The following is an 18,850-nucleotide window of genomic DNA, read 5'->3' on the forward strand; positions in this document are numbered from 1 at the left end:
TACTTCTATAAAAATATTAATTTATTATATAGAACTGGGGAAGGCAGCGTGTCGACTCATTAGCACAAGAATTTGGAGCAGTTTCAGAAGTTGTGGCCTGAATTATTATTTATTTTAAACTGACCTGGCTTTACTGCACAACTAATTCTCTGCAACTGCTGAATCAGGCACTGAAAGTCTTTTAAAGGCTGACTAACAAAACGAGTGTAGAAAGTGAAAATATGCTGCTACCAGAAGAACTAGGCAAGCCATCAAAAAACCAGAACAGTTAATGCCTTTAATATAAAATCACTTTTTCTTCCCCCAAAAGCAGCAGCACTGTATTACAGGTGTATTACAGTTAAATTAAAGGAACACCATCATGACTGAGGATGCCTTCTCTGTATGAAGCGGCATCTGGCAAATAATTCATAGTCCATTTCTGTACTTTTCAGCTTCTCAAAATACACTAAAAAAATATATACTTTCTGTTCAGCAGGTGTTACTACCACCACTTCTCAAAGAAAACACAGTTTCTAGGAACGCCAATGTTAGACAGTAGTTTGGATATAGATTCTATCATTGGAGGTGGACCGCAAATGTACCATAAAGTATCTTTAGACACATGCTTTTCCAGATCCTTTTCAGATATTCTTCCCTCTGACAAAGAAAAAAGCAAGAAATGAGAGCAAATATTAATAATGATATAATTTCAAAAAGAACGACTGGTTAGAGCTATTTCAAGCACTGATTTCTTAAAAATGCCAGGCCTGTTTAAGGATAATAAATAGCAAGATTTGAGGTTTCCAAAACCATTAGTTCTTCTGGGGATTTAGATTAGTACTTCCAGCTGGAATGCCTGGGAAGAGGAACATGGCTTACATAAAACCAAAAATCCCACATGCAGATGATAAATAAATAGGTAAGTATCTCTTAACACAAATTCAACAGAAATGAACAAACAGCTTATCCTTCACCAATCCCACCTTAAGTGAGGTAACTTTGCTTAATAGTTTCTGGGATAAAGTTTGCAGTGGGAAATACCAGTATAAAGTTTAGAACTGACAGAGAAATGAAAACAAAAACTGCAAAGGGAATTTTCTTCTCCAAAACATAAGATGTAGAGTGAAATTACTTAGGTTTAACTCTTAACTCATTTTGAATCTTTAAGTGGAAAAAATACTAAATTATATGAGGATGTAATCAAACTTAGACTTTAGATATAATCTCTGTATACTGCCATTATATTTACCTGTAACATGTGGCTGAAGTTCTTTACAGATCTGTGAACTCTGTTGGGTAACGTGGAAATGACATGTGATCTTCCCAGGAAATGCATTCATCAAACCAAGAATATTTTTCTGTAATGTTAAACACACTTGCTTATACCACAGGCCATTAAATCAAAGCAGATGTATGCACACAGTCCCAGAACACCGGTGATTGTTACTGAGTACCAAGACTCTTGCATTTCAGAGCTGAGAACTTGATGGGTTTGATTTCACAGAGCTGACCTGCACACGGAAGTTCCACACCTGGAATGTGAATATACTACCAACTACGGTCTTAGGACTTTTCTCCTTTTTTGCAGTAGGTTGCAATTTGTAAGATTTGGACCTAAGAACCAGTTACGTTCTTTCCCGATTTCTTCCCCGTATAGATTCTTACCATTTCCTCCTTCCAGTTCCATATGGGTTTTCCATTTAAAAACCCCCTGCAGTATGTATTCACCATTTGTTAGGAACTTCTCGAGTCTCGTCTGCTTTATCTGGTAAGATTACCAGACCGATCCTTTACTCTCTCGTGTTCTCCAAGTAAAATCAACTACAGTGGTAATGGTAAATGCTATTTTTACCAGAGTAGAAACTGTAATTTTCAGTTCCCTAAGTCACAACTGTGATAGTTACCACCAAAAACGCAGCGGCTTCAGTTCAAATCACAATAAAAAACCCCAAACCTGTCAGTCAGATGCTGCAGTTAGTTCTGAAACTAAGATTTAGTTATTGTCTAGATTCTGCGCTATTTGGGATTTTCACTGCTGGAATAGACACTGGAATTCTTTCTTAAAATATTCTGAAATAAAGATACCTTCTACTCTGTCATTAGGTAAATTAGCTCATTTTTTTAAATGTGTTTGCTTGCTAACTAGTTATTACACTGAACTGTCTGCCATGGGTTGCTTAACAAAAAACCCCAGACATTCTACTTTATAGACAAACCTGTTTCTGGCTCCCTGAAGAGACGCGGAATGAGGAGCAGCACAGACCAACGCTGCTGTACGCCACTCCACTACCACCTCTAACACTCTCCTGCTTTCACTGCCCTGGATGCGACTCTAAACTTCTGTCCCCTTCATATGGAACCACATACAATTTGATAGCATTTTGGAAACAGATTATGTCCTGCCAAGTTGAAATCCTAGCACCAAGCCAGAAAGCACGCCCAAGGTAGAACTTAAATAATCGGGCAGTCATCCGCAACACCTGGTGGTAAGCCATCACTCTGTAATGCGGTGACATGGACAGAAAGTGGCAAATACATGTGAGATCAACCGCCAAAGTAGTATTTTCTAGTATCCTAAGGCAAGAGGATACTTTAACTGAAACGCTCCCTTTAACTGAAATGAAGGAGAATTTCAACAGCTCAGCAGGCTCCTCACAGCCTAGTGAGTCAGTGCACAAAGACGACAGCTGAGCAATATAGACCTAAGGGAGAAGACCTATCCCTCAGTGTCCCAGCCACGGTAGGGAAAGAAGGGTCACATTCAGTCCTCGTGAAATCAAGAAAACCCACAGCTAGATGGCATCTTGAAGCAGCAAAGTTAGTATGCTGTCTTGTATTTCTAACACCGTATGCTTCTACCATTGTAAACAATGAGGTTCTCGAAAGCAGCGCATCAGCCTGTGAAAGGAGAGCACATCAAAGGCCAGTATTAAACCAATTACTTGAGCGTTGCCCTTTGTCCTTGTCAGCCTACACACAGGTGCTTCTATAGGGAACAGGTCCTCCAAACCATGAGTGCCAACCTAGCGGTTCCTCACAGAGATTTGTACAGATGTATATCACATGAGCATTAGGACTAGTAATCCTGCTTCCTCAGTCCTCTGCGCAGAAGTAAAGAATTTTCATATATATGTTCTAGATTTGAGGGACACGTGAAGAATGAACAGAAGGATGTTTTTTAAGCACTGCAACATATCATTGTGTTCTCTTCTCTCCCAGAAGCTCAAGTGCAAAAGCACTGCTGTCGTAACACTGCTGAGATGGAACTCGGGAGATGCCTAGCTCCTGTGCTGAAAAACATTGTGAACAGACTGGGTGATGAGTCGTTGGCCAAATGGAAGAGCAGCTAGGTTCCAGTTTGTTATTCTGCTTCTAGCCACAAACAAATGACTTTTCAAAGAAAGCAAACATCTTCACATCTAGAAACATGGTAGAAGTACAGAAGAAAAACTAGTGATGGAACCTATACACAATTTCCGGAATCATGATAGATTTTCACCTTTATCTTACAACCAAAAGCTTTCAATACTGCAAAGAAACCTAAATCAGCTGCCTCTTCATAGAAGCTGTGCTGATTTGACCCAAAAATGTTATCAGTGAGCCTTAATGGCTGAGTGTGACAACTGAACTTTAACTGCTAAGTAAATGTTGACGAAGTACTTACTACACAAGCAATTTTACAAAGGGTTATAAATCCTTCAGTCATACACTAGTATCCAATAGTAACTACTGCATTATCAATAAAGCTCAGCTATTATTTTAGAAAGCATTTCCTTTGGTCGTAATTGCTCTTGCCGGTCTTTAAATTCAATACAATCTATACTGAGACTATGTGGTTTCAGTATTACAGCATATAGCATTATGCATACCATTAGTGTGTGTATACACATCTATCTTACAGTATAGATAAGCTTTAGTATATTATGATGCTCTCGTGAAATTACAGTAAAATGTAGGGCTGTAGTAAAATTTAGGCCTAATTGACTTAGCAGTTAAGTCCATGGGTCAAGCTATGTCCAATGCAAGCCTTAATTTGTACACTGGCACAAGTAACTAACAAAACACACACAGGATTTGAGGCAGAAAACACAGGATTCGAGGCAGAAAATGACTTTTGTCTCTGTACAGTGTGTTACGCAGAGGGCCTCTCTGGAATTTGGCAACAGAATGATACACACACTAACAGCTAAGTATCTGAGATCTATTTAAAAAAAAACCACTTTTTTTTACCTTAAATAAAAGGTCACTTGTAGTTTTTGCACTGTAGTACAGCTTCACTGTTCCCATTTTGTATCCATTTCCTTTACCCTCTTGGTATCCATGAAGATCTGCTATATGTAGCAGTATAGAAAACAATGGGTTAATTCCAACACCTCCTGCTATCAGCACTAGTTTTACAGGGGAGTCACCAGGCTGAGGATCAAAGAAGAAATCACCTCCCACTCGAAGGGCCACTTCTGAGTCAACAGTACACTAGGATGGAAAAGAAGATATTTAATTTCAAAACTAAAAGCAGAAGTTGAAATATTACTGTTCTTGCACCACAGTCACAGGACTCGCTGGGCTGTGATTTTTTTTATTTTTATTGACCAGTGAGGCAAAACTGAAATACCTTAAAATAAAGAGTTTCCAGCTAACTGAAGCAATCAGTTCCAGTGTCTCTAGGAATCTAGTTCTACTTTCAAAAGTTTCAGTCTTCTGATAAGGCAGGATGGTGACTCCCCCTTCCCACCCCCATAAGAGTTGAAAGACGAATGATTCATGCCAGAGCAGTATGTGGTTGTGAAAACCCGAGGTTAACATGTGAGATCACACTTTTACTCAAACCCAGGCTCCCGTCAAAAAAGGCCTTGCTATGAGGTCACAGAAGGAAGTCAGAATGAGTTGCACAGATGCAAAAGGTTTTTTTTCCGTCCCCACTCCTAAAAAATAAAACACACCCAGAAGTGAAGCAAGTATCCACAAAAATATTTCCTGCAGAACCACTTCTGCATTTCCAGCTGCAGAATAAGAAAAATTAGGGGGAAACCTCCTCTCCTCCTCTCCACTTGAACATAAATTATCTCTTAGGGAAATTTGCCAAAGCATGTTTTTTTGATGCATGGAACACTAAAGCTAAACCAAAAATAAAACATTTGGGTCAGTATCATCGTGGTAAACCAGCACTGCATCCCAGTATGAGGGGCGAAACTGCAGTACAGAGAAGTCAGGTGAGTTCTCCCACATCACTGCAAGGTAACAACAAATCGGAGCGAAACACAGAACTCATTTCAGGCCATATATAGTGTTTAAAAAATAAAAAGAATAGGGAAACTAATGAAGGTGGGACAGGAGGAAAGAAAAAAAGCAAAGCTACAGGAACTGCTGATAAATTAGCAGTCACTCACTCACAGAATAAAAACACTCCCTCCAAAAAAACTTTTGATATCAGGAAACAGTAACTAAACCAAAAGGATTTCCATTAACGACAACTGTGTTGTCAGCAAAGATCTAAACACGTAACAATTCCACCAGGATGAAGGAGGAGACCCTTGGATGCAGGTACTGCACAGAACAGAGAGGTTCCTGAAGTAGTGAGCATTAACCATTAACAACCCCCGACATTTCTTGCCTTTCTTCATTACTGCATGAAGTATTCCCTCTCAATTATAGTGTAAGAAAACCAGCACTCAGGTGAAAATAATTTCTCTCTCCCTTTTCAGTATACACTGCCAGGCTTTCCTACCATGTTTTACTCTGTTTTAGAGATGCACAAATCCAGAAGTGTTCCAGATTCTTGTGGCAGAAGGACGATACAGAATATGGTACCCTTTGTGGAAATAAGTGTTTTTAGGGAGAAACAACCTCATTATTGTCTAATTTGCCTCCTTAATCAGCTCTAACTCATCAAGACTGGACACAGGACACAGGAAGAATCTCTCTTAATCAGCAGTCTCTCACATATTTCAGTGCTTTAGCCATGACAATGATAACAGTAAATTAATACTCAAGAATAAACACCACCACTCTGGAGTAACACAGTGAGAAAGTGTTGTCCTTTAGCCTAGTTTGTAAGTACAGCACTGAAACAGCTTAGGCAGAGAAGTGAAGCAATCAATAAAATACATAGACATTTTTCTAAAGAAAAGGCTGTGTTGTCCTAAAGCTATAAAGCTTTAGGATTTTATAATACAGCAATATTAAAAAATAAGTACCTTGAAAAATCCCAAATACAGTGAGTAAATGAGTACAAACTGTTCCCATAACATCTTTTATCCTGAGATACCAACTTGCTTTAGAAATAACTTCTAAACAAGTAAGTACCACAGATTTTTCACCACATATGCAACCTTCTCAAATTCTAGGTCGATTTTTTTCTTCTTCTTTCCTAAGGAAAAGCACACACTTTTGTTTAGCTAGAAGAGTCCATATATACCCTGGAGGTTTCTCCACAGTATCAGGTTTGACCTAGCTTACCCACTAACTAAAGCTTTTCCTATAAATTCAACAAGAAAACTCAGCAACAGCAAACTTACGACATCAAAAATCCTAAAAGAGTGTCCAGAGACTGGGAATTATGAAGTAAGGCCTTCATATTCTCTCTGAAGAGCAACACCAAAAACCAGACAACCATCTTAGGCATTATGGGGTCTGCTGGCACGTGCACTAAAAGTTCTACACAACATCTCAAAGAATTATTTTGTTTATGTTCTAGTGGAGATAACTTGATATGACACCAATTAAAATACTGTGGATGGTCACATGCTAACAACTAGATTAGCACCACTCTGCATATTCTGAATTCTAGGAAGCTTGCATCAATCTTTACTGTAACTCTGTTGGCCACCGAACAAATCGGCACTATTTATAAATCTAGAAGAATCTGTCAATTTTAACTTTGCAGCCATATTTAAGAAGTACAAATGTCAGGCAGAGAACAGTAAACAGGATAGATCACAAGGGGCTGTGAAAAGAACAAAAGTTGATAGGGCAGATCATCTGTGAAATATGATCGGCAGCAGAAATAGGACTCTTCTGACTACAACTAAATGGGGTAAACAGACGAACAAAACACTGCAAGAGGCCAAAGTGTCAGACTTTACTTTGAATATAGCAGAAATCAGGCCTTGGGTTATGTCAATATTATAAAAATATTGCATATTTAAAAGAATACTGTAAGAATTCTGAAGTATTTGTTTTATCATTTCAGAAAAACTGATCTAAGTATCTCCCTTTGCCCCCCTCCCCCAATAATTTATATTTATCTGACAATGACTCCCAGTTTATATTTGTAGAAATGCCCAGGAATGATGACAAATTATCAGATGTAACTTTGTAATGTGTGATACAGCCTGTTCTCAGGGACACAGGTTAGAACAACGGATTTTCAACATTTTCTAGTTCATTAATTCCAAAAGAGCGTGAACCCTTACACGCACTAGAACAGCACTGTAAGTCCACCAAGCACAACTGGAGTCAAAAGATGACAACTACCATATTACCACACATACACCTCGTTTCAGTCTCTTACCGAACAAAAGGTTTTAGAATGTATGTTGTATTAAAAATGGTTGCACAAGTCAACAGGAATTTTGCAGTCGACAGCAAAAAGTGATTTGCAATCACACACCACCCCCTCCAACCCCCCAAAAAGGCGGGGGAGGGGGGGAGAAAAAAGCCAAACCTCACAGTTAATCTCATTTACCTTAGTGTGAATCCAGTCAGCAGGAGGATGAACAGTGTGCTTTACTGCCAGCTCTAACACTCCTTCTCGATTCAACAGGCCAGGGCTTGAACATATAGAGAATCCCCCAACTACTGATACTCCAGGAATAAAGAAATCAACCCTAAAAATAGACCAGCAACAAAACTTTTTTTAAAAAAGCCAACAACCCCAAACATGGAAAACAATAACCAAAACAAAATGGCTGCCTTTGTTTCAATTATCCTTCCTTTACAAAGACATCTTCATTTCCATAACATAACTTCCAAAAAAGGATTTAATCTTGACTACTGCCATTTCCTTAAGAATTATTTTCATCCAGAAACATGTCATCACCTTTGTTAAAATAGCAGGTTTTTAAACTGTTCTGCTGTTAGCATTAGATGCCACATCTTACAACAGACTAGAATTCTAAATGTTCGAATAAATTCTTTAAGTATTAAAACAAAACCACAATACGGACTGATAGAGCGGCTTAAATCCCACTCTCTTTGGTCCCTTTGATGGGCTCTTCAATTTTCAAACGTAAGAAGATTGGGAAACTAATTTAGGGAAATTACTTTAGATTACACACTTTCTTTTCATGGGAAGATGAAATATCTGAAATAAAACCACGGTTTGTAAAAAATGTCTCATATGGAAAATGAGTTCCCAGCAGCAGAACTGCTTTACCGACTGGGCTGCAGTGCCGTCCGGTGGCAGATCCCGCTTTCTACTCGATAGGGAACTGAACTGGAATAAATTACTGCAAGTTTGGTTTTAAGCTAAAAACCACACGTGGGTTTCCACAGATTAGAAGGTAACATATGGCTAAGCTTTTGCAACACCAGCAATCAGAGAGCATGGAAGGCACGCCATTCCTACATCTGAGCTGTAATTCATTTTCAGAAAAGTAAGGCTTTGATATTCCAAACAGTATCAGAAAAGGTTAAAAGTTGGTTTAGGACCTAACATTTACACCCCTCTGTGTTGCACAGATCTTTAAATACTTAATTTTCTACGGCACATTACAAAATCTCTGTATTTCAAAAGAAAACTAATGTTTAAAACTAACTGTGCTGCTCCAGTTGGGAAAGAACCATACTGGTCAGCAATGCCAAGTACTAGAGAAGCATTTTTCAATTCGAGCCTGAGTCAGGCTGGCTCAGTATTAGTTACATGGGAATGCAACAAGAAATACACACTGGCTTCCACTGCACTAGTATTTGAACAGCATGGCTGTATTCTTCACCAAGATCACAAATTCTCGAGGGAGAAGAGGAGCACTTTGAATAGGTCACTACTTTTTAAAGAAAAGATCTTGCCTGTTTCCTCCCCACAAAGCTTCACCCTTCAAAGAGAAATAGCCTGGCTTTCTCTCAAAGAATGCACGAAGCGTGATATATACAATACTACAGCGATAATTTAACTTTATGCTAATAAACGAGATGGTGTATAAAGGTATCCGACTGCACATGAAAGGTTCCACCGACCATGGGACGCAGCTGTCCTGGCTGTAAGGATCTAAGATATTAGAAAGGACATCTCTCCTATTTCAGCATTTATTGTCTCAAAGAACACCTCAAGATGCTACTAAAGCTCTTTACCACCCTCTGGTGGAAAATCACCTTACTACTTACATCAACGAAAAGAAAAAACATTACATTTATGCTGTAAAGTAACAATTTACGTTCAAGTCAAAATGTTCTACTTGATGTGTAAGGGAAACATTATTGGTGCCTGGTGGGGAAACATCCATACAAAACCAAAGGATCCTGTAAAACCCAAGTCAAATGTAGGTTTTGCCATTCTAAAGTACTAACGTAGGCATAAATTTCTTTCTATATTAGTATTTCTTTCCCAATTGCATAATTATGAGCAATTTCAGGGCATACTATACTGCATTACAGCGGAATAGCTTGTATTTCTGATGGCTTGTCTCAGTTGTGTGTAGGAAGGATAAGAGGACTCCTGAAGAAATGCTATCTGTGACGGCTCAAGCAGAAAGAGTAGTTGTATGGAAAAAAAAGAAAAAACCACGCAACTACATAAACCCACAAGGAGAGGCGCAAAAAGAGGTAAACCAGAGATCTTACGGTGTTTTTTCATTTCACACCTTTTAAAGGCTACCTAAGCCAAATCTTTTAAGAAATGCTGGAGGAAGAGATCAGAAACATTAAAACCATAAAGCCACTTCTTCAAAGTATTTATAGCATGTATTAAAACCATAAAGCTACTTCTTCCAAGTATTTATAACACGTATATACCTTAATGCACATTTTAGTAAATCAAAATGGGTAACAGCAACAAGTCTTTTCAGCATTACTTGAAGTCAGATAAAGACCAGTATGTGTTAGTATGCTTGCAAAACAAAATCACTTCTGCTTCTGAAAAACTTGGTAATTAGAACACTTTCAAAAAATATATACATTTTAGTGATAATCTTTGGCTGTAACATCTTACCATGGCGAACTGTAACAAGTTAGCCTTTTCTGCTCAGGAAATGGTGGCCTGGTGTTTTGTACTGCTCATCAAAACATGCAACCACAATTTACAGCTACAAGTATAGAAAAGTTGTTGTATACCTTACGATAGCATTAGAATACTTTCAAGGAAGAAGAACATCAAAAAGAGTAATTATAATTAAAGCTTTCAGTTTTCAGCATTATAATTTCTAAAACATTTTTGGAGAGTAAACGCACTTTCCAAGTACTGGCAAGCAAGAATTTCATATGAGTCACTGCACATGTGCAAAAACTGCAGCAAATTACTCCACAAACAAATTATTGCAATCAACATCTTGTGTTCTGGTTCTAAATTTAAAAGCCAGCATATTAACACTACATGAGTAACATATGCTGTTAATACCCTAGCAGCTATACTTTGATTCCAGCAAAACCACTTTCAGATGGCCTAAGCCAAGAAAAAGTTTAAGAAAATTTAAATGTCCAATGCCAAAACTACTTATAGTTTTAAATTAATTTCTAAGAGAAAAAAAGTGATTGAGTAGGCATATTTTTAACAAGGAAGGAAGACAAACATGAAAATCCACTGCTTCCCTGGGAAAAAAAGCTGTAAGGTTGCTTAAACAAACAGCTAATTATTTCAAAGGCTTAATAATTCAAGTTTTTTTATTCTCAAGTTTGTCTATCTGTATTTATATATTAATCTGACCTAAGAGGCTTAATTTTCAGAGTGGAAACTTCTAGGGGAAGAAATAAAAGTTAACAGGCAATTCTGATTTAATTATAAAACTAAGTAACTTGCAAATCAGCAGTCTCAGCTTGGCTGTAAAAATAACTAGTAAAGACAGACAGTAAAGACAGCTTGCAGAATAAAGTGTGGAGTACTTCAAAGTACTCGAAGAAAAAATGTAATAAACGTGAACTAGAGGAAAATACCAAAACATTCAAACTGAACAGTTAAGGAATATCAATTTTTTTCCCTTTTAAAATTAATATTAGCATATTTAATAATGGCTACTTTAAAATTATGCCACATATCAGGTATTAAACAGAGAAATCAATAATAAAACACTGTATTATATAAATTAATGATTTTTGCAAAGGTTCAAGTATCAGAGGCCTTTCAACATATTGTTATAGTGGACTTCTGTTAGTAATGCTCCCCTCAAATATCAGAAGATCTTACCACTGTCCTGCTTTGAAAGTAAAATCTTTATTTGCAATAGCCAAACGAAGTCTTTTGACTGTCTCTGATTCATTGGTGATTTCACACACTTTTGCTTGTGAAATTACCTAACAAAAGGAAAATAAGCCATTGTGTTACACAGATACTATTTGCAGCGAAATTTTTCCAGAATCCACATATGAGATACCCACCACTTTGTGTGTTATCTGTGGCATTTCATTAGCTAAAGCACTAGTATTTTTTCACTGGGGTAGAGAAACAAAAATGGACTCACATGGTCACCAAATAGAGAAATGGTTTTCTAGGTACAGCCTGACATGTCTTGTCACTTTTGTCAGGGTTATTCTAAGATTATGTACAAATTTATTTTATTTCAGTTGAAGAGAACATAATGAGAAGCAATTGCTAGTTACCACTTTTCAGATTCTTTTAATATCTATACAAGGCAAACACTCCTGTATCTTACAGCAACAGAGTAAAAAGATCTCCAATATAAAGACTGACAAAGGAAATGTGTGAAACATCAGCTGCTACTGAAGTTCTAGGGAGAATTCTGGATCTGTATCTAGTTTAATTTAAATAATTCAATGCATTACTGAAAGATTATGGATTAATGCATAATGTAATAATGAAAGAAAGCCAACAAGCCTTGTGTTACTGCGTTTACACACGTACCAATTTGAGGTGATCTATGAACATGGCAAAACTGCAACGCAAGCATTCATTGCTAGTTAACAGAAGAGGTTTTGTTTGGCGAGCAGATGGGAGAGGATCCAAAATCCCTAGTTGATACCACTTTTAAAGAGTTTGGTTTTGTTGGCTTTTTTTTTTTTTTTTTAAAAAAAAAGCTTTCCTAAATGAAAAGCAGATTTTGCAACAGGACCACTGGGCAGGAATACCCCACTTAAAAGTCTTCGATGCCCATCAATAGTACAACATGGATTTTCATACCCTACCCTCCCCTGCCCTTCCTCTTCAGGTATTTTTGAGTTATAATTATTAACCTTTTACCTCTACAAAGAAAGTAATGTCCTAAATATTTTCTACACAGGGCAATATACAGACTGTATTCTGTTAAAAAAAGCTGATGTCATTTACCACACTAGGAAATACTAATAATAGCACCACAACTCTACCATTTCTCATTTGTGTAAGATCAAACAGATTAAAAAAAAACCCCAAACTTTAAGCAACTATGCTTTAATTTAAAACACATGGCAGGAAATTAATTTATTCATAAAGCAACATCTGAACACGTCCACTGTCCCATTAAACAGCAGGAAATTTGCCAACTTAAAATAAAAAGTAGCATACATTTCTTTTCCGCTTGAGCAGACAGTATTAAATGTGGAATGCAATCTAAGTTAACAAGAGAAACGTCAGATACATGATCCGTTGTTCTGATGGAGAAACCTTAAGTGCAGGAAACTGACATTAAGTTTGGATCTTCTTCACTCCCTTCTTTACTCTTCAGTACAGTCCCTAATTTGTTCTTTGGCTGATAGATCTGACAGAGCACTGGAAATGTAATTCTTAATCAGTATAAAGTTATTACAAAAGTTAAATTTGAGTCAGGGTGACCAAAGACATACAACCAGTGTTTTGGGCCATCACGAGAGTATCCAACTGGCCCTGAGCAAGGCTGCAGCAAGAGGGATGAGAACACAGGACTCCAGACTCTGCTGCTGTATTTCAGGAAAGTGTTGGGCATGTTTTATTACCCTGGTCTTTCACATTACCACCCCTCAACAGGCGACATTGTGTAGCATACACACTAATGCAACACAGATCTACGATTCTTTCATCTTTCTACAAGAGCGAAGTGGCCAAATAAGGCAAAACAGACTGAGGGAAGCCAACTGCTGATTATATGGAATTTAAAACCAAGCAGAGGATTTAAAATAAACTGATTTTAAAGTGGTCGGAAATCAAGCAACAAAGAATAAATCAAGCATTAAAAAAAACAGCATAATCCTCTGATATGCAGAGAATTTGCAGTAGCAAGAACCGAGCCGTGCTCTTTCACCTATCCCATACAGCTTCCTTCTCTTCCTCAGGCCTTACACAGTTCCCTGCACCATATCAGAGCTTCCAACACCTTGTAAGGATCCATTCTCCAGGTATTTTCCAGCTACCCAGTTGAGCAGAAAAAGCAAGCAAGCCAAGGAAACAAAAATATCCAAAATAAATAAAAAAAAAAGGTTGCAAAACTCAAAAGTGCAGTAATTTTTTCCATGTCAGCAGCAAACAAGAATGTGTATCTGTGCCTGTCCCTACACGCCTTTCCTCCGTGTACTGAGTTAATTTAGCACAAACTGGATCCACCTGAGCAGCTGGATGCCCACGAGCAGGTGCCATCCGGACCCAAGCAGGAGCTGACATCAGCTGTGAGTAGCTGGAGCAGAGCCCCGAGGCTCGTGGTTCCCAAAGCTGGCTCACACCCCGACAGCTCCGGCAACAGGCTGAACCAGGCTGCATTTGTCCTACCTACCTACTATGTCAACTAACTACGTCAACTACAGTTAGGGAAAAACCTAGCAGAGGAGGACTTAATTAAGTACACATACGCAGATTAACGTGTCATGGGCTTGAGAACAGTTTGTCCTGCCGTGTGACACATGCGCGAGGCTGGCCTGTCATGAAGGAAGCTAATTAAACAATAGAGAAAAATTGGGCACCGTTTCCCAGCTCCTGGGAATTAAAGATGGGATTTTTCAGTCAAAAAAGTGCCCTATTTTGGAAAAGTCTATGAAAAATGCAGAACTGTTTTCACTAGTTAAACTTCAATTTCTGAGAATTTGAAAATTGAAATCATAGTCTCCCTGTATTTAAAAATTTCAAAACATCTACTTTAGCTCATTACAGAAAGGAAATACCTATATGAAATACAAGAGTACGTTCACCTCTGAACTTTATAAGGAAGAATGCTTACTGCACAAAGCTGAGTTTCAGAATAAGCATTTCTGGATTTTGGTGGAGAACCACGCTCTATATTTCTCATACTTGTGAATTAAACCAGATGCAACTAAGATACTTTTTACAGCCATCATGTCTCCCTTCAAAGTGTCTACACTTCTAATCTTACTTCTTATGTTATAAAAGGCCATTTTCCACATTTTTTTAATTGAAAATTTGAACCAGAAATCCGTGAAAATCTGAGAAGCCTGAGAAGACAGATGATGGGTATCCGCATGCTTTCGTTACTTATCATAATCCATACTTGACCAGAATTCTATTAAATTTGTTGTCCAACATAAACAACACCACGCATCACCGATAATTTTTATAACTCATTATATTCCACCCATTAACTACAAAATGCACTTGTAATAGTATAAAATATGAAAACTGAGAAGATGTACAATAGACTCCAGTAGAAGACAAAAGGAAGCCTAAGAATCAAATAAAATTATCCAGTTTCTTCACACCAAAAGAGAAAATAATCACTTACATCCTAAAGAACAGACCACTAACCTCCTGGCGAAAATTATTTGCTGTCTTCTCTAGATGATCCATTTTCCTTTTTGATTTTATTGTGCTGCAACAAAAAGCAAAGAAAGATAATTGTCATTTTGACAGCTGCACTACTGTCCCTTACTGATATGAATTTCTATTAACATAACAATTTACCAGTGTAATCCAGGCTACAGATGACGTAAGTCCAAATAAGAATTAAATACAAATATATAATTGGGAGTTAAATAAGTATTTGTAGGTCCGTAATAATCTGTCAGCTTCATTTTGACAAGCGTTACCATGACATTCTCTTTTAACAACAACAACAAAAAAAAAAAAAGAAAAGAAAAGAAAAGAAAAGCAGCTTTTGTATGTGGATAACCTACCCGTTCACTGTGCAGTAACAAAAAGCACAGTGCCTCAACACCACCAATGTAGAATGAGTGAGAAAAATTCTGCTGGCTCCTCTCAGTAACTGAGGAACAGTAAAACCTACATAAATAGTAGCATGAGCCATGACGACTGGGCCGTCTTCAGAATCACCAGCTCCTGAAAAATCCATAGAAACACTTGTTAAATAAAATGCTCACTGTTTTACATAGCTTGTTTTCACCCTTTATTTCCATTAAATCAGAAAGATCAAACCTCAGCTGGAGTTAAAACTAGCAATAGACGTACAGACTAAGAAGAAGGAATTTTACAAGTACAAAAGTATCATAAAGAAGTGAAAACGTGCATCCACCAATTGATAGGGAAGTAGTCAACCTTGTCACAGCCGATATGGAAAAGGCTGAAGTACTCACCACTTTTTTTGCCTCTATCTTCACAAGCAAAGCCTGCACCCAGACCTCTCCTTGTACCAGCAGTTTGGGAAGGAAAGGGATAAGGAGTGAGGCCAGCAACCACTCAGAGAAGCGGGATGTATTCAAATACACACAGCCAGATGGGTTACACTCAAGGTTGCTACGAAACACAGCTGACAGGCTTGAAAAACAGTTATCAGAGAAAGTCTCCAACTGCCTGGAGAAAGGCTAATGCATGGTCATTTTTAAAGAGGCAAGAAGCTGTGCCCATGTCCAGTCAGCACCACCAAAAACGCTCGGAGCCTGTCCCCTTAGCTGTACGAAAGCTAAGAAAGTAATCAAGGAGATTCAACGCGGATTTACCAAGGGCAAATTATGCTTGATAAATCTGAACACCTCCTGTAATGAAATGCCTGGTCACGCAGCCAAGGGGCCAGCAGTGGACTCCATACACCTTGACTGTCCTGTGGGCTTTGACATCATCTCCCATAGCATACACATAACCTAACGTCACGGGATCCTCACTCAGGTTTCCTCCAGTGCTGTCGTTTTTGATACGCATTATTAAGATACAAATATCCAGGCTTCTGTGGGAAATCTGAGAAGTGCAGTTTGTCTGGTAAGTGAACGTACCACAGAAGAGAAAGGACCGTGACTGAGAGAAATAACATAAATCAAGCCAGGAACACCGGCTGGCTACAATAAACCACCTTGAAAAGGCATCTGTTCATTGTGTGTGCTACAGGGATGACGTCAAAAGAACTGTTGGACTGGTTGAAAACTGGCTGGGCAGACAGAATTAAAGACTTGATGGCTTCAACCTGCTTCAGTTGCCACCTAGTAACAGTAAGAGCCCTGGGGGTGATACCAGGGCTGACAGATTTCAATAAATTTACTGATAATTTGGATGATGAGGCAGAACATAACACCAGCAAACTTGTGAATGATACTGAATTAGGGTGATGGTTGACATGCTGAATGGTAAAGCTTCACTTAAGGGGCACTGAGGAACAGAAACAGAAACCTCAGGAACTTAAAAATACCAAGGCCTACACCTGGGACTGGCTTAATCCAATGCTTGCAACTGTCCTGCTCCAAGCATAAATCCCTGTCCTGGTTTCAGCTGGGATAGAGCTAATTTTCTTCACAGTAGCTGGTGCAGAGCTGCGTTTTGGATCTGGTGTGAGAACAGTGTTGATGTTTCCATCATCAACAGGGATGTTTTCGGTTGTTACTAAGTAATGTTTATACTAAGTCAAGGACCTGTCAGTTTCTCAGGCCCTGCCAGCCAGAATACTGGAGGGGCATGGGAAATTGGGAGGGGACACAGCCGGGACAGTTGACCCCAACTAGCCAAAGGGAGATTCCATGCCATGGAACGTCACGCTGGGTATAAAAACTGGGGGGAGCTGGCTGCAGCCTGCTGGTCGCTGCTCAGGGACGGGCTGGGCATCCGTCAGTGGGTGGTGAGCAACTGCACTGTGCATCGCTTGGGTTTTTTCTCTTCCCTTTGGATTTTATTCCTCTCCCGTTCCCTCTCCTTTTCATTATTATTATTATTTCAATTATTAAATTGCTCTTATCTCAGCCCTCAAGTTTTACTTCCCCCCGCCCCCCCTAGATTCTCCTCCCCATCCCACTGGGCGGCGCAGGGGCAGGAGTGAACGAGCAGCTGCATGGTACTTGGTTACCATCTGGGGTTAAGCCATGACAAGCCTTCATCCTTCCACACAACCTACACAATACTTACATCTCCAAACAGTTAAGCAAGCAGCAGACCCTTACATGCACTACAGTGTAAGCTGGTGTGAAGCTTTAAAACTGCATACTCAAACGGAGCTATGACAGAGAAAGATAAACTGGTATTTACAGCGTTCAAAGTCAGTCAGAAATACCCTTTATTTACGAAGTCTAGGAACAGGTTCATAGTGAGCTGATACTTCACATTGCTTGTAAATCTGCCTTTGTTTTTCCTAAAATGGATTAGCAACATTCTGTCGTATTATCACCACCTATCAAATTACATTGCTTCTATGATGCAGTCCATTGCTTCTTTAAATCATTCTTAATTTTTCACTTCCACTTAAATCTCTTTTTCCACATTCTTTTAAAGCATGTAATTTATTTTCAAAATGTTTTTGTTTTTCATTTTGAATCCTTTGAAATGGCAACGATCCAGCCTGTTTAACTAATCAGGCCTATACTCTGTAGGCTTTCACCAACAGCTGCATTGGCTGTTAGTAATTTGTCCTGTTTGTAATCTTGTACAAATGGGAGGCAGAACTTTCAGGAATCAGGCTGCTCAGAAATGGAATAAATACACTTACTGTAACTACTCAGAATGCCCACTTTCAAGCATAAGAAATGCTTCCTGCAGCTTTTAACTGTCCATAATTTTTAATAGCTTTTTAGCATTTAATTCCACAGCAGCTTGCAACTTTTCAAAGTGGAATTATTTAAAACACTTCTACCACCAGGGAGCAAAATTACTTTAATTCCTTTTTGCCACAGCACATAGAGTACTCTATTTAAACAAAATACTTTAGCACTTTCTACATGCAAAAGTGTAGAAGCTATTGACAACAAAACTATTAACAATCTTAAAATATTTTAGCAAGACAAAGTAGACACCTAATGAAGAAGTCACATTAACTCAGCACGTTCAGTCTGCAAACCCAGAATGCTCAAAAATCATCAAGTGACTTAAATTCATGAGATCATTTAATGATCTGGAGTTTTTTAGATAGCACATGTTGGTTATATCCACCTACATCTTTTTTTAGGCTTCTTCCTTTTTGATTCAAGGCAACACCTGAGTTGGAGCAAATTTGTTTCTTAAATTGCAGTTGCTTTGAAACAGCTGTGGTAGCTGTTGCCAAATGACTGTGTGATATAATAGCGATATACTTTTGTGGGTGTTGTGTGAAAAGCTGCTTTCAAGCTTTTCACTCTACCACACTAACTAAATCAAAGTAAAAACGAAGAATGTTTGAAAGTGGACATTCTTACGTAAGCCGTTTATACCAATAGCTGTGACTTCAGTTACATCATCAGAACATGAAAATAAAAAAGCTCGATGCTTTGCTTCGGAGGCCAAGGACCGAGAAGAAAGGTTTAATTTTTTTTTTTTTTTGGTATTGCTTTTTATAAATCGCCTCACATCCTTCAAAACCCCTTCTGCAATCGCTACTAAACACAGCGACATCTGCTGGTAGAATAAGTGGCCTAACTTTAAAATCCAATGCGGATTCTCAATTGCGTATTTTACACAGCGGGT

At 38.4% G+C, this 18,850-nt stretch overlaps 1 protein-coding gene across 7 annotated transcripts in view; it reads right to left on the bottom strand.

Moving 5' to 3' along the window:
- The window catches only part of OXNAD1 (oxidoreductase NAD binding domain containing 1), a 20,157-nt gene continuing 1,307 nt past the window's right edge, over nt 1–18,850 (bottom strand). For 3 of the 7 annotated variants that reach the window (XM_037384867.1, XM_037384868.1, XM_037384866.1), the window contains exons 2-8: nt 15,157–15,319; nt 14,789–14,852; nt 11,315–11,421; nt 7,667–7,808; nt 4,213–4,455; nt 1,232–1,340; nt 1–639 (exon numbers count right to left, since the gene is read on the bottom strand). In XM_037384867.1, the coding sequence (XP_037240764.1) occupies nt 485–639; nt 1,232–1,340; nt 4,213–4,455; nt 7,667–7,808; nt 11,315–11,421; nt 14,789–14,852; nt 15,157–15,287 (951 nt within the window). In that variant the 5' untranslated portion in view covers nt 15,288–15,319 and the 3' untranslated portion in view covers nt 1–484. Of the gene's footprint in view, nt 640–1,231; nt 1,341–4,212; nt 4,456–7,666; nt 7,809–11,314; nt 11,422–14,788; nt 14,853–15,156; nt 15,320–15,573; nt 15,624–17,323; nt 18,688–18,850 lie in introns of those variants that run through there. The other 4 variants (XM_037384863.1, XM_037384865.1, XM_037384862.1 and 1 more) reach the window with 4 other exon arrangements.

This window comes from Falco rusticolus, chromosome 4 (genome assembly GCF_015220075.1).
Source record: "Falco rusticolus isolate bFalRus1 chromosome 4, bFalRus1.pri, whole genome shotgun sequence".
Taxonomy (NCBI): domain Eukaryota; kingdom Metazoa; phylum Chordata; class Aves; order Falconiformes; family Falconidae; genus Falco; species Falco rusticolus.